Consider the following 14142-nt stretch of genomic DNA (forward strand, 5'->3'; position numbering starts at 1 on the left):
GTGGAAAAGTTATCTCTGTTCCTTCCTACAATATCAAAGACTACTTCCATTTTCTAAGGGTTAACATCATTCTGGCTTCTGATCTTAAATGAAAAAAAAAAAAAACCAAAACCGAAACCAACAACAAACGCTTTTTAGTCAGCAGAGGTAATTAAAGTTGGAACGCTTCTGTATCTGCGCCTGTTTCATTTTTATGATTTTTTTTTTCAAGAACACACAAGTACTTTGTTGAATAACGGTTTTTCTTTTTGGCTGAGGGAGCAAGAACAGAAAAAGATAGCAGCTTAAACCCCCATCCTCTAAAACGAGAGAAATCTGCAGAGGGAAAGGATAAGAATAATTCAATAGTGTTGGATTACGGAGGATTTCCTGGGCTGCCTCTCATACCCAGCCTAATTAAAATACAGCATGTAATGTACCAGTTTAACAACAAAGGACCGTATTCTCATCTTTTGTTCCTAATCTGCACATCCCCTAAATGAGTTCAGGGATGTCCATTCTGCCTACCAGGCTGCATTTTCAACGTTTAAGATATACGGGGCTATCTATGATACATACAGTTGGTTTAAGGCTCTACTTCTGAAAGCGGCAAGAGAGGTCAATTCGATGATTTTTGTGCCTAAAATGAAGCACCTGCAAGACTATTTGTGATACGGAGACTAAGCCGGGGCATACGTCAAGAAACCCACATCCCATCCGAATCGAGGGGAAGCATCCCGAGAGACAGTACCAGAAAACATAAAAACATTTAGTTCAAATAAATAGATCACGTGTGATAATACACCGACGACGCGTGTCATTAACAGCTACGTATTCGATTCATTTAACGATCTTGATTTCCTTCTTACGCTGTTTAACTACTAAAAACAATCTTAATAAAACCCGTACTTACTCATTGACCCTTTCTTTACCTGAAAAGTTTAAGCTAGGCAGGGTCAGTAGTTTCAGCTGGCTTGTTACTTGAGAAGGGGGAACACAGACCTGTGTCAGCTCCATACATTTATTGCTCCGGGATTCCTTTTTTCTGTTTCAGAATAGAAATTCCCCTTTTACCTGGAGAAACATGCCGTCTGTATTTCTCAAGCGGCAGACGGCCGATGTTGCAGACACAGGACAGGTGAAGCTAAGCTTGGAGGAGGTCTAATTGCCCGCGGCACGGGGGGGGGACAGGCTGTACGCTGAAAAACGCGGAGCTGCCGCCGTTCACAGCCCGAGACCGTCCTGCTTGCCCTTGGCTCTGCCCATGCCGATGGGGGAACTGGCGGCTCCGGAATAGTTTTTCATCCCTTTCTAATCATTAACAGGGAGGAATGGATGGCTGCAAACTTAGTCAAATTGCACCCGAGCTGGTTTTTTATTTCTTTCTGGATGCTGCCGGTACGTTTGTTAGCACCCCGCCAACTTACACTGCCATAAATGAGGCAAGACGGAGGGCTGAGGTAGATAGACGCCCGCGATCTGCGCGAGGCTCCCGGCTCGTGGGACGGGGACTCACCCGAGCGGCAACAGCGGCTGAGTTGTGAGGTTTACGTTCAGCCTCCGTGCTGATTGCCAGGGTGCCATTCGATGGAAAATACATCCCAATGGCAACAACTGACACCGCTCTTGGTAATATTCGACTAAATATGCAAGCAAATCAGTAGGTAACGTGAGGAGACTCTCTGAAGCAAAGATTTTGACGCCAGAAGTCATGACCGGCCTCCAGTTTCTTTGCGAGCGTGAAATAAATCCTGACGTTCGGAAGTCTGAAAACCGGGACCTGACTGTGGCAGGTTTTACTCTTAAAAAAATAAAATCAAGCAATCATAAAAATGCATTCAGGTACTAACGACTTAACAGTGTTCTGAAAACCTTAAGTGGCTATTAGGAAACACTTAAAATATTTTTGTCATACAAAATGTATCACAGACTTTAGAAAGTATGACTATGGTATTATCAAATGCATCTGTCCTTGCTTGTCGAACTAAATTTGTTTACAATAAGATCACTGCGTGCTGTAAGAAGAACATGAAAACCAAATACAATTATGCATGGAGCAAAACATTTAAAATAAATGTATCTACATTTTCATTTGCTGATACGTCAACAGATGAATGATTCAGAGTGCTAACAACACTGGGCATGAAATCTACATTTCTATTGAAACCGATAATTTTTTTTTGTCTCAGACTTTTGGCAGAGTATATAAAAGAATTTAATTCACAGCTGTTCTACTTTTTAATGTAGAAAACATTAATCAAAGCTTTAAGTTATAAGCTTTTCTAATGTTGTTTAGTATTCCAGTTCAACAAAGATCAATAGAGGCCATCCCTGTGTTTCTTGACGCCTCTCCAGGAAGCAGAGGCGCGATTATGTAAATAGCACTGGTTCCCCTTTACTTCTGCCAGCTTGCTTATCTCCAAAGCCTTCTGCCTGCTGCTACTGGCGACCAATGCAAGGACATGCATATACCTCTTATCTCCTAACAAAGCTCTGAAAGCTCCAGGATTGGAGCCAGTAACGTTAAACAATGATGCACGGCTGATTTTATTTGTAAGTGATTTATTTTAGTAAATTTAATTTCTTCCTCCTTCAATTTTTCAGTTTAGATGGAAGATATTTGCTAACGAGTCAGGCTAAAGAGAAATAGAGCAGATGTCCTGCAACATTTATACAGGTTTGAAATAATCTATTAAACAATCCAAGAGAGTAGCGGGGAGTAATTAGAAAGTGCCAGTTTTCGCCCTACGAGTGTAGAAAAGGGATTAAGGAATCTTTGTTAAAGAGTCCAACACACGGTGACCATATACTTTTTGGAGGCTGGAAAAACAAATCTTGAGAGTACTGGAAATATGCATTTCGGAGTCAAAGCTTCCTTTCAGGAGACGTTTATATAAACTCGGCTAAACCAGCAAAGTAGCGGTTCGTACCTTACTGGCCGCATGCTAACTTAAAATCTCGATAGGGCACATAAGGAATAAATTCACAGAGTTCGGCATTACATTTTCATCTTTCAGCAGGGCTGACGAATGATGATCAGCATTAACGTGTGTGTGTATACGTATACACAAGCAGACACGTACATATATCCATACACATATTAAAAAAAAAACAAACAAACCAAACAAAACACAACCCGACCAGGTTCCAGGCCAGGTGTTGGAAGGAAGCCTGAAATTTGCTCATCTATATTTAAGGGAAACGTTAGCATACTGCACGCTGCTATGAGTTTCTAACAGAACACCGTTCTTACATTTCTTTTGCATTAATCCCTGACCCTGGTATCTCAGCAGCATAATCCCCATTTAGCATTAGTAGCAACGGCTTCTACTGTGAGGAACTATTTTTCGATAAGTAAGCACCGATTCAGGCATAGCTTTTGAACAACATATTCCCAGCTCAGCAAGAAACCCACACTCCTGAATGAACCAGAGCACATTACTGAGAGAAAGTTCATTAACCTCGCTAGATTCGGGGGTTAACAGGATAGCTGAAGAAAGGAGCAGAGTGAATAGCTCTGATGCAAAACAAATTAAAATGAATGTCATCATTCCTTTTGATATTCATTAGTTGATTCAGGGGAAGAATGGTCGTCTTAAATTTGCAAGCATTTATCTACAAAAAACAGGTGTACATCTGCTGCTCAAGTGCTTCTTAGTACTAAAGAGAAGAATAACGTGTGGAGACTCACCAGTTCCACCGAGGGAGTAGCTGGGAGAGGGAGAAAAGACCTGAGCGGCAAAATCCTCAAATGTCATTACTTCTTTATGGTTCTGGATTATTGCTTCGAGGTACAGAGCTCTTTCCTCATAACTGCAACGACCAGGTTAAGGAAATGTGTGCACAGAATTAAACGCTGTTACACAAGGTCCACCACCACCGGCGCTTCAGATCCACAGCAACACTAACCAGGCTGTACACGGGCACGGAAGAGAGGGGACCAAAATTGCCCAACGCTGCTTAATGATTCTGAAGGTGGGCAATGAGGAGTGAGCACACTTAGTGGCTTAAAATTAAGCTAATACCTTTTAGCTTCATGAATGAAAAGCGGTGACTGAGTAGATCCGACAGATTGCTGAATGTATCGAGGGCAGAAAGAAGCCCCCCAGACTGCGGGCTTTTTTAAACCCAAACCAACTTTAACAGACAAGCCGTGGCATTATGGAAAGTTCCTGGTACACAATATTCCTATCACAATGACCCTGTCAGACTAGAAAAATTATTCGATCGGAGAAACAAGCTACAGGACAGAGGAGAAACCCCCCCACATACTTACTTGATCATTGTGCTTCTTAAAAGAAATCAACCGTAATAAACGCAGTTCCTGAAAGCGTGCAGTTTATATTTAAGGCAGGTGCTAGAAGGTGTAATCTTATGTGTCCTAAATAAACGATGCCCATTGGAAAAATTCCCCCCACAACTCGCACGCATTATAGTCCGCATAATGCGGGCAACAAAGCAATCTAAAATCAAGACTATTGCCTTTTAATTAAAAACTCGGCAACCTGGAACACACAGCATTCAAATGTGTAATCAAAAACCAGTCACCAATAAAACTTACAAGCGTAACAAGCTGAAGCAACTTTCCAGCTGTCTTAATAGGACCCCTGCTTGCGGCAGCTTTTCACAGCGGAGAAAGCAAATCTTTTCCTTTTGTGTGCAGCTTCTGTTTTCTCAGAAGGTGAATCATACACTTCCAATAACAGGATAACGCCTGAAACAAATCTACAATGGGCTGAAGAACCTCACGTATGACTTTATGAATTAACGCTCGCAGGAGCCGGTATGACATCTCATTCTCTGCTTCCTCATTTAAAACAAAAGTTTCCAGATCCTCTTTGTGTTTCTGTTACAGGGAAATGCATTCGAACTCTGCAAGACTTATGTGGGAGCAAAGGCCAATTTAAATTTAGAAATTTGGAGCAGCGAGAATAACAACAGTGACAACATAATGCAGGTGAGATTATTTAAAATTGAAAAGCGTTACTAATTAATATTGAAGTGCCATTTGTGACTTTCATCACAATAACACCACCACTCTGAAACAGCATTTAAAAAAAAAAAAAAATCAAAGTAAAGAGGTGCTTAAAAATAGGACACGATGGTCTAGTGTTCTACCTCAAGGGGAATAAGCAAAGTGCGTCTTAATCGTATGCAAGTTCCTATAGGCATAGTGGTAAAAAAAGAAAAAAAGGAAAAAAAAAAAAAAAAGAATTTTGCTTTTAATGCTAGCAGAGGACGAGTGATACGTGATAAATCTTCTTATAAACTTCCCGTGGAAGCCTGAAGAAAGAAAATCAATACAGAGCATTTCAGAGTTTGCACCTGCTGACAGCGTTATTTGCTTAGTTTTTCTCTCTCCTTTCCCTAAGCCCAGGAGAACGCATTCCTGATAGCGCAAGCATTAGCCCGCCTGCGTTTGGGGCTGCCTCCCTATTATGGGCTGAACTCCTGATGACTCTTGTTAATGAATAGGCTGCCAAACTTCCTAGGAGAGGAGGCACACGCCTGGGCCCTATTCTAAAGGGACTGACGGATGCCATTCACTTCTCATTATGAAGATGCTTATTCTGCGGCGCGCTCGGCTGTTGCCAGGGCTGTGCGGACGCGCGGCCGGGCGAGCGCCGGCCCCGCGAACAGCGGGACGCGGGGGCTGCGCGGCCGTCTGGCCAACAGCCCCTCCGACACGGAGCTGGCACGTGCTGGCGCAGCGGGAACAGACCCAGGCGTGACAAATTACTGAAAGGGCTCGGCTAAACTTGCGGCTGACGACCACCTGAGCCTGCGGACCGGCCATCAGCGCTCGATTCACTGCGCAGCCTTTGGGCTGCTTGCGGGCCCGCTTTAAACAAGGCAGGGAGACTATAAAGGCTTTTCATGCTATGCCTAATAATATCCTGCTGTTTAATGAAAGACCTTGCACATCTAACACATAAGCATACAATGCGCAGAACAACTGCTAACACACCACAAGTTTGTACCGATTTTGCCAAATATTGCACGGAAAAAGAGAGCGAGGCGATTTTGACTAGGTTAGCGTCACATCTCGTAAAATCCTTATTTATGAGATGGAAGATGCCCCTAAACCACACAAAAGACTGGGGGAAAAAAAAAAAAAAAAACCACTCAGCCAAACAGCTGGGCAGCTACAGGAGAGGCATCTGAAAAATAACATACTGAGCTGAGTTTAAGCCAAGGTCCAGAGAGCTGTGCGGATCGATCAGCAGCTTTAGAGGCATATGAGGATGATCCCAATTCAGTGCCGCTCCTGCGGATTAAAAAGCTGAAAGCAGTAGGTGCAGATACCGCAGACTCGGCGAGGAAGACCGCTGCATAAACCGGCTCCGCTTCACCACCACCCTCCTCAGCTCAGCGCACTCCTTTTTCTCTCCCGGGCTCCCCTAAGCACGACTACCAGGAGCACCAGACAGCACAGTGGCTCCTGCCACACAGGCAGCGAGCGAGATGCTCGCGCTAATTTTCACTTACAGCCTCATCTAAAAAGCATTAAGTCGCTGCAGGAAAATTAAACTAAACTCCCCACTATCCCTATTTTAATTCACACACATATTAGGGAAAACAGTTTGGATTCATTAAAAAAAAAAAAAAAATAAAGTCAATTAAAGTTTTACTGAAGTTTAAGAATGTTCACAGAGGCATTAGGAACGTAAGAAACAAGCTGTGAAGAACCCTCTGAAAAATACCTCCAGCCTGTAAACATAGGTCAAGAAAGCAGCATGACATCACGAATACCATCTGATCTCTCACACAAAATCTTTGTTCTGTACCTTATTCAAGTTGCACTTCTTGTATGCAAACAAAAACACCGTTTTGCTACTTAATTGTGTTTATGTCAGCATCTTCTGTAGGCATCACCACGTTAGTCATCTGTCAGATACCCTGGAGTCCCAAGTAATGTATTTTGAGGATCCGAGAGAACATAACATACCCAAAGAATGGTAATATGACATAGACGGGGGGGCGGAGGAGAAGACTCAGCATTTCGAGACCGTTTGTACAGAAGCAGTCTGAAAGAGTAATTTTCAATTGCAGCCTCAAGAAGCTTCACATTTATCACCACGTAAGAACGCTTTCATCCAGATAATCACTAGTGCAATACTTGATCTGTCAAAACTGCAGCTCTCGTAAACTGCGCTGCTGTGCCTTCATCCTTACGAACCAGTGATGCGATTTTACTTACTTACACATGTTAGACTGTTAAGCTGAATCTTTTGAATACGAGATGTGTGTCATCCCTCTCCTGTGAGCTTTCAGCATAGCGTAGCTGACACAAAGACGCCCACGAATGCTAAGCCTCGTTGCATTATTTAGATCAAGCCACTATGCGCGGACTACCATATAAACTACTACTTTTTAAAAAATGCAACACATATGTCAGCAACCTCCCGCTCCCAGCTCATTGCCATGCTCTGGGTCGAGCGGGGCCAGGAGAAAGCTTGAAGTGCCTGGCTGGCTTTTCTACAGAAGCCTCAAGGCTAGATTGCTGAAGTGAAGCATGCAAATCATTTTCTGAAGACGGCCTGGCTGCGGAGAGGATGGGTTACGATCTTGAACCCTACCCCGGTGAAGAAGCTGGACAGCTGGCTTCCCTGATTAACTAAGCCCCCATTTATCTGCAGGTTTTGGGCGTCCCCCGAGATCTTCAGATAAATGGAGTTATACTAGACATTCAAAGGAACTGATCAAAAGCAGCCTCTTTTAATATGTATGGCAATTTGACCCATCCCTTCGACGACTGCATTATTTTACATTTTGCTTCTACCGAGGCAAAACTCCAGAGCAAAATGTTTTCAATGGGCACAAACATTTTTATTTCTTTCATATATTAAATGACGCAGAGAGCCATGACCAGGTGCGAATTACTGACTGTGGATATATATAACTGTGGGAGAGCAGGAATTTAGCTCCAATTTGCATACAGCAATCAAATCTCAGTATTTGAATCTTATGAACTTCTATAACCGTTCTATCAGTTTATCAATTATTTTAACAGTGCAACCATACAACGTAAGCCGTTTGAAAAAAAAACATTAAAACGCTAAGATTAATTATTTGCAATAAACCATGTCATCTTATTGCAAGCAGTAGAATGATCTGTGAAGTGCTGCGGTGAAACACATGCCGGACCTCCTGCCAGACGGAGAATCCAAAAGAAGACAAAAGGTAGAATTTTTGGAAAATTCACCAGAGAGGCAGGTACCAGCCATGCACGGCTCTGACCTACAAGCATCACTTCCACACTTAACCTCTACAACACGGAGCCGGTTTTAGACACACAGTTTAAAAGGTAAAGACTTTGAAAAGCCTTCAAAGTCCTCGTCATCTGGGTTCTGCAGGTGAACTGAGCCATCCTGGGGTCAGGATCTGTCCAGTGTTTCCCTCTCTGCACATATACACAACGTTAAACCACAAATAACTAAGTATTTAGAAAAGGGGAATTTAGAAGATGATTAGTCAAACAGATCCTGAAAATTTAGAACTTTTGTTTATTAACCTTAACTCTGTGCTGACCTCAAGCAAAAATATCAGCAATGGCCGGCAATTCCTTCCCCACACTATTTTTAGAAAATAAAAACATTTTGGCAACATACATACGCTCTCACCAATGTATGGAAACAACTGTGTATTTTGTTGACACAACACTCCCTTCATGCAAATAAGTCAAAATTATTTGTGGGTTTGTGAACAGGCAAAGAGAGAACTGACTGGCTACCCTCCACGGCTCGTTGGTTGTAGCCTGCCAACGCCAAGGGGCTGCAGTCCCAGGACTGGAACCCAACTGCTCGGATCCATGGAGAACACACACTGAAATGACTGTTCCTCTGGCTCCAGAGGGACTGCCAAGGAAGTTAATGCGGACTATTGGCATGAACCTATTGCAATTCCCATCTGTGATGTGAATCCCACCCTGAGAAGGGCTTTCGGGGCATCTGGCCAGTGGAGAAGCTGAAAGTATAGAGGTAGACAGCTCTTTCCAGCCCATCAGACATCAAGGCTGTCTCCATGTCCACATGCCAATTCCTTCTTCCACCCAACTAGGGAGACTTGAAGACAGAAAAAATCTTTGAACTTATTGTTCAATGCAAGAAAGCATGTTTCCCAAATCTACGCTAGAGCTTTCCAGCCTCACCGGTGCTTATACAGGTCTTCGCACAGGTAGAGTGTGGACAAGAGAAGGCAAACCTGGTTTGCTCATAGCTGATTCCCTGGGCAGGCTTGACGGACTCTGAGGCAGAGGAGATACAGGGCTGTAGTGCGCTTTTGTTTTACCGATTGCCTTTCCAAGATTTCAGTACCAAAGAACTACTGACAAGTCATTTCTGACCGCTGCACGTATTTCAGTATCCTCCTAATTCATATCATAACCAAAGATGGTTCCACAAAAAGGGTTTGCTCCTGACACCATGATAGCAGTTTTGAAAACAAACAAGAACATAAATGTTTGGGACTTACCGAAGTAGAATAAAGAAGGGACCATAAAATTGAGGTTAACATAAATGTATCGGTAGATGACCTTTACGCACCTAATTGTCCTCCTTAAGCTCTGAACAGGACAGAGTTACTAGGCTTTTAAAATGTTGCGGTAGGTTGTGATTTCAGTGTGAAACTCAATATGCTTGATTGGGCTTGGCCATCATTTATGGTCTACTGACTGTCACTACCGCATAAATTTAACTGAAAACTTTTGGGGGAATTTTAGTAACATATATCCTTCACTGAACAGGTGCAATTAAACTATACCTGTCAACAACTGCAGATTAATGTGCTTTTTTTAAAATCAAATCATCTGAGATTAAAACTTTTCAGTGTGATGCATGTCTTAAACACTTAAGACACGTATTAGACGAGGCTGACTATAACTGTCAAATGCAAACCAACTGTTTTTTTGCGAGAGGGGAGCGAGATTGGCTCCCTGGCCCCGTGGTCAGCCCCCAAGAAGGCCATCTGTCTGCGGTGCAGCCGGGGGAGGCAGGGCTCCACGCTCTCCCTCAGCGGCGTGGGGCCGGCTAGTGCCAGGGCTGCTGTTCCTCCTCCTTATCCAGAACAGGCAGATGATCCTCTGCTGCCAAAACCAAGAGCTCATCCTCTCCGCGGCATAATTTTCCTCTGCTCTGCCGCCCCTCAGTGCAGAACTGCACAGCCAGACAGCCCTCTCTTACTTCTGCACTGGGGGGATTTCCAGTCACGGGGGATGGCTGGAGCCCAGAACACCATGGTGCACAAGAGACGTGACTCTCACTGAAGCCAACAGGTACAGAGAGGTTTTCAAACGGATTTTTCGTTTGTGGAGCGTTTGCCCAGTGCCTCAGCACCGTGTCTGGAGCTCTGCCACCTCCCTCCCCGCCGAGTGGGGCCTGGGTCTTTGCACAGGATTACAAAAGAATCTCGGTCCTGACTGATGGAGATGGGGCTTCAGCTACCGCCATAACACAGAATAAAAACTAACCTGTAGCTGCTTCAAGTAGCACGGCAGACTGCTACGGCATTTTCCAGTGTGCGCTGTGCGACACGTTTATTTCCTCACAGACGGTCGCCATTAGTTGCTTTGAAGAGGAAAGTGAAACAAAACACCAACAAAAACACGTTTCACATGGTTTCAAACCATCTCCACGGAAATCAAGTAATGTAACAGCAAAATCATACTGAAGGTGCCCCGAGGCAAAAAGCTCCGGCTCTTGTGTGCGGAGCCCCGCTCTGGCGCTTGCTCTTGGCTCCCGTTGCTTGTTAGGTAGCACGCTGCCCAAGGTGTGCTGCGACCCACCAGTCTGGCAGAAGCACTCGCCTGCCGCTCTGGGATATCAAGAATATGTGGCACATTAGTCATGCCAAGTGCTTCAGGGAAGAATTTTGCATTTATTATGAATAAGGCAGAAAACAAGCTTTCATCTTAATTTACTCCTCCTCCTCCTTGCGGGAAGCCCCTGGGAGCAGATACATCGTACCATTACAGACTGATCGTTTTGTAGCGGGAGCGTGAAGGAACAATGGGTTACTTTCCTGATAAGATGACAATTCTGTACTTCAACGGCACTCATATTTATCCCTATCTGAAGCTTTTTTTTATTCTAACGTAGAGTACTTGTGATGACGATCTCCTATCAGGTATTCCTGTTTGTACAGATACCTCCTCTGTCGGAAAAAAAAAAAGTTAGAAATGCACCTCATATCCTGTATTAGCTTCGTCCTCGTTGAGGTCATTCCTCATACAAGAGAAACGAAACACTACAGCGGTGCACAAACCAGTGACAAAACTAGCATGCACACATGTGCCTAGAAAAAATGGCATTGTACATTTTGCATTGTACAGTCAGCCCTCTGCATATCCAAGGTCCATTTAGCAGCTGTACTCCACGCTTCACCATACAGATAAGGCATTGATTAAAATATTTCAATTGATTGCAATGATGACATAATTGCCTATTATCAGTTAGTGCGGCGGAAGCCCTAACTGGTAAATCATTCTGCAGGGCGCACAAAGATTTAACCACTAAGAAGCTATTTCTGAAAGAGTTCTGTATTGCAAGAACTATCGCGACTTCAGTTGTACGAGTTTTTGGTAAGCAAATTAGTGGGGCACGATTGCCCTAATATATATTTTCTCTAGAAGTATCCCTATCCGATCCTCAGGTATACCCTAAAAGGAACAGAAGCTACTCAGGCCGAACTAAAAGTCACCTTCCTGGGGCCCCAGAGCAGACAGATGTAGAGGTCCTCTCTCCTGAGGGCGGTGGGGTGTGCTATCTACTGGCCATCTCCTCCAGCAAAGTACTTATTCACCCAGGGAAATAACCTGGAGACCGCAAAAGTAAAGATGGGTGGAAGAGGCCCAGAGAGCAGAGGGTTGAGAGGATGTGCTGGTCCCCCTGAGGCAGCACAGGCTGCAGGAAGAGCTGGACCTTCAGAAGAACCTCACCAAGAGCAGAGCCTGGCCACGTCTCACCTTTGCCTATGCACTGAGCAGGAGCTTATGAGCGGGAGGTGCCGTCCCGCAGAGCCTTCGCCGTACAGGTCTAGAAGGAAAGCTGCCCGATGACTGCAGAAGACAAATGCCTAGGTCATATTTTCAGAGCGATCATTATAACACCGTAGCTGCCCCATTTTATCAGTGTATGTACAGCTGCCGATGCTCATGTTCTGCAATTATCTGGCTTGTTCCACAAACGGGGTGATCATCAAGGGATAAATAACTGGAGGAAAGGTCACATGTTACCGAGCAATGCTTCCCCCGTGCTTTGTTGCAGTCTTAATTTTATTCAAACACTAACAAAATGCACCTATTTCAGTAATTCCACTAATGAGCTGTTACTTTTGGACATCTTAGAAAAAGGGCAAAGGTACAAAGGTTCAATTATTTGCCATTTACTTATGCCTTCCAGTTCCTTCAAATTGGCTGCTTGAACACACAGGGATAATATACTATCCCTGGTCTGCTATTGTTAGCCACATACCAGCAATACTATTCCCTTTTATTATCCTCTTTGTTACAGCATGTGTGTGTTACAGGGAAGGGGAGGCTTCTCTTGAAAGCTCGAGTATTTTTCCACTAAAACAGTAGTCTAATAATTTTTTTGTTTGTGAGCAGCAGCAGTAGGATTTTCAGGACCGTTAAAAGTCACCCACATCACCCTTTGGGCGCGGGTAAAACTCCCGACAGCTTTTATCAGGCAAATCGTGAGAACTTTTGGAAACCGCAACTCTGTAGTACCAGCGATAAAGACCAACTAATACAAAGCCAGATGCAAGACTCTGGCTCGATGTCCTTCCCCAACACGCAATCGCTACAGAGATACCATTCAAGTGGTCGCAGAAACAACGGCTTACGAAGACAGATGCTGTACTGCATTGAAAGCCTCCCCAAAACTTTGCGGAGAAAAAAAAATCAGGTCTGTTTGCATTGGGTGGTCAGCATTTGTAATTCTCATTCTTCAGGGAAAAAAGCGACCGAGTGACTGAAGCCTTCGGAGGACAGACTGTTTAGAAGACGGCAGTGCTGTTTTGGAGCTACAAACCCCAAAGCCACAAACCATTACTATGTTTATACATATTGTGCATCTGCCTTCTGCTTACTGTTGGAGCCTGTAGATTGCACCGTTCGCCGCAAGTTAAGGAGAAAACGGTTGACTCACTAATTTTTGCAGCATGTGTGGACCAAAAATGTAATTAAAGTAAGACCTGGTGTGTGCTATCACACAATATAGCTTATCTGAATGTGCAACATAAAGACATTGTCCACCGGTTTGTGATTAATTCACCACTTACAGATGGCCAAGCCACGTGGGTATTATTCAGCGTATTCCAAGTGCGAGACCCTCCCTGGTAGGCTGAATGACCTAACGGAAACTAAAGGACCAGAACATGCTAAGTGAGAAACAAATATGCTATACCCACACAAATAAATTAAATATGCTGAGGAATGCTTTGGCACTTCACCCATTTTGTACGGAGCACCTTGCATCCATGCTATTGATTTTTTTTTAGTTTCCAAAGCAGGATAGCTACGTCCAAACATTTTACACTTAAGAAGAGAGAAAACCATACAGATGGGGAATATTACCACCTTCATTTTACAGAGGACTTCGGTATAGAGAGATTGAAAAAGGTATTTATAAGTTACACAGGATGATTTTGTGGTTAAGGAACTAGAGAATAACTTGGGTCTTTTTTTTTTTTTCTGCAACAGATTTCCTGTCTCTCCTGTTTTAATAATTTAAAAAAATGTAACATATATTTTAAAAACAATTCTGCTAACTAATATGTTTCAGAAACATAAAAGTGACTTTAATTAGGATTTTTTTTATGATTAGGAATTCTGTAGTTTTAAAATCTTAAGCAGGACTTGTTTTATTTTTGAAAAGCTAGAAATTCTCTCGTAAGATAAAGCATCCGGTTTTGGTAGCAGTAGCAGGCTGCAAAATCTCCAGACCTTTGGTTCATCCTGAACTTCAGCATCTTTAGCTTTGGATCATATACGTGTATTAAGTGGGGAATCAAGTTTGGGGGAGAAGCAGAAAGAGTTTTTCTGGTAGCTTATTGTTTGCATTTGACAGCTGTTGGAAACTGCTTACATGCTGGAAATATTAATAGTCTTGATGGAGATAAGTGAGGCAGGCAGGCAGGAATTAGAAGAGCTGTTTATCACAT

At 43.5% G+C, this 14142-nt stretch overlaps 1 protein-coding gene across 1 annotated transcript in view; it reads right to left on the reverse strand.

The window, feature by feature from the left end:
- The window catches only part of RALGAPA2 (Ral GTPase activating protein catalytic subunit alpha 2), a 135342-nt gene that overhangs the window by 12204 nt on the left and 108996 nt on the right, over positions 1 to 14142 (reverse strand). The window contains exon 38 of the mRNA XM_082480160.1: positions 3671 to 3792. Coding sequence (XP_082336286.1) covers positions 3671 to 3792 — 122 coding nt within the window. The remainder of the gene's footprint in view (positions 1 to 3670; positions 3793 to 14142) is intronic.

The sequence above is a fragment of the Vanellus vanellus genome (genome assembly GCF_965231255.1).
Source record: "Vanellus vanellus genome assembly, chromosome: 3".
Taxonomy (NCBI): Eukaryota; Metazoa; Chordata; class Aves; order Charadriiformes; family Charadriidae; genus Vanellus; species Vanellus vanellus.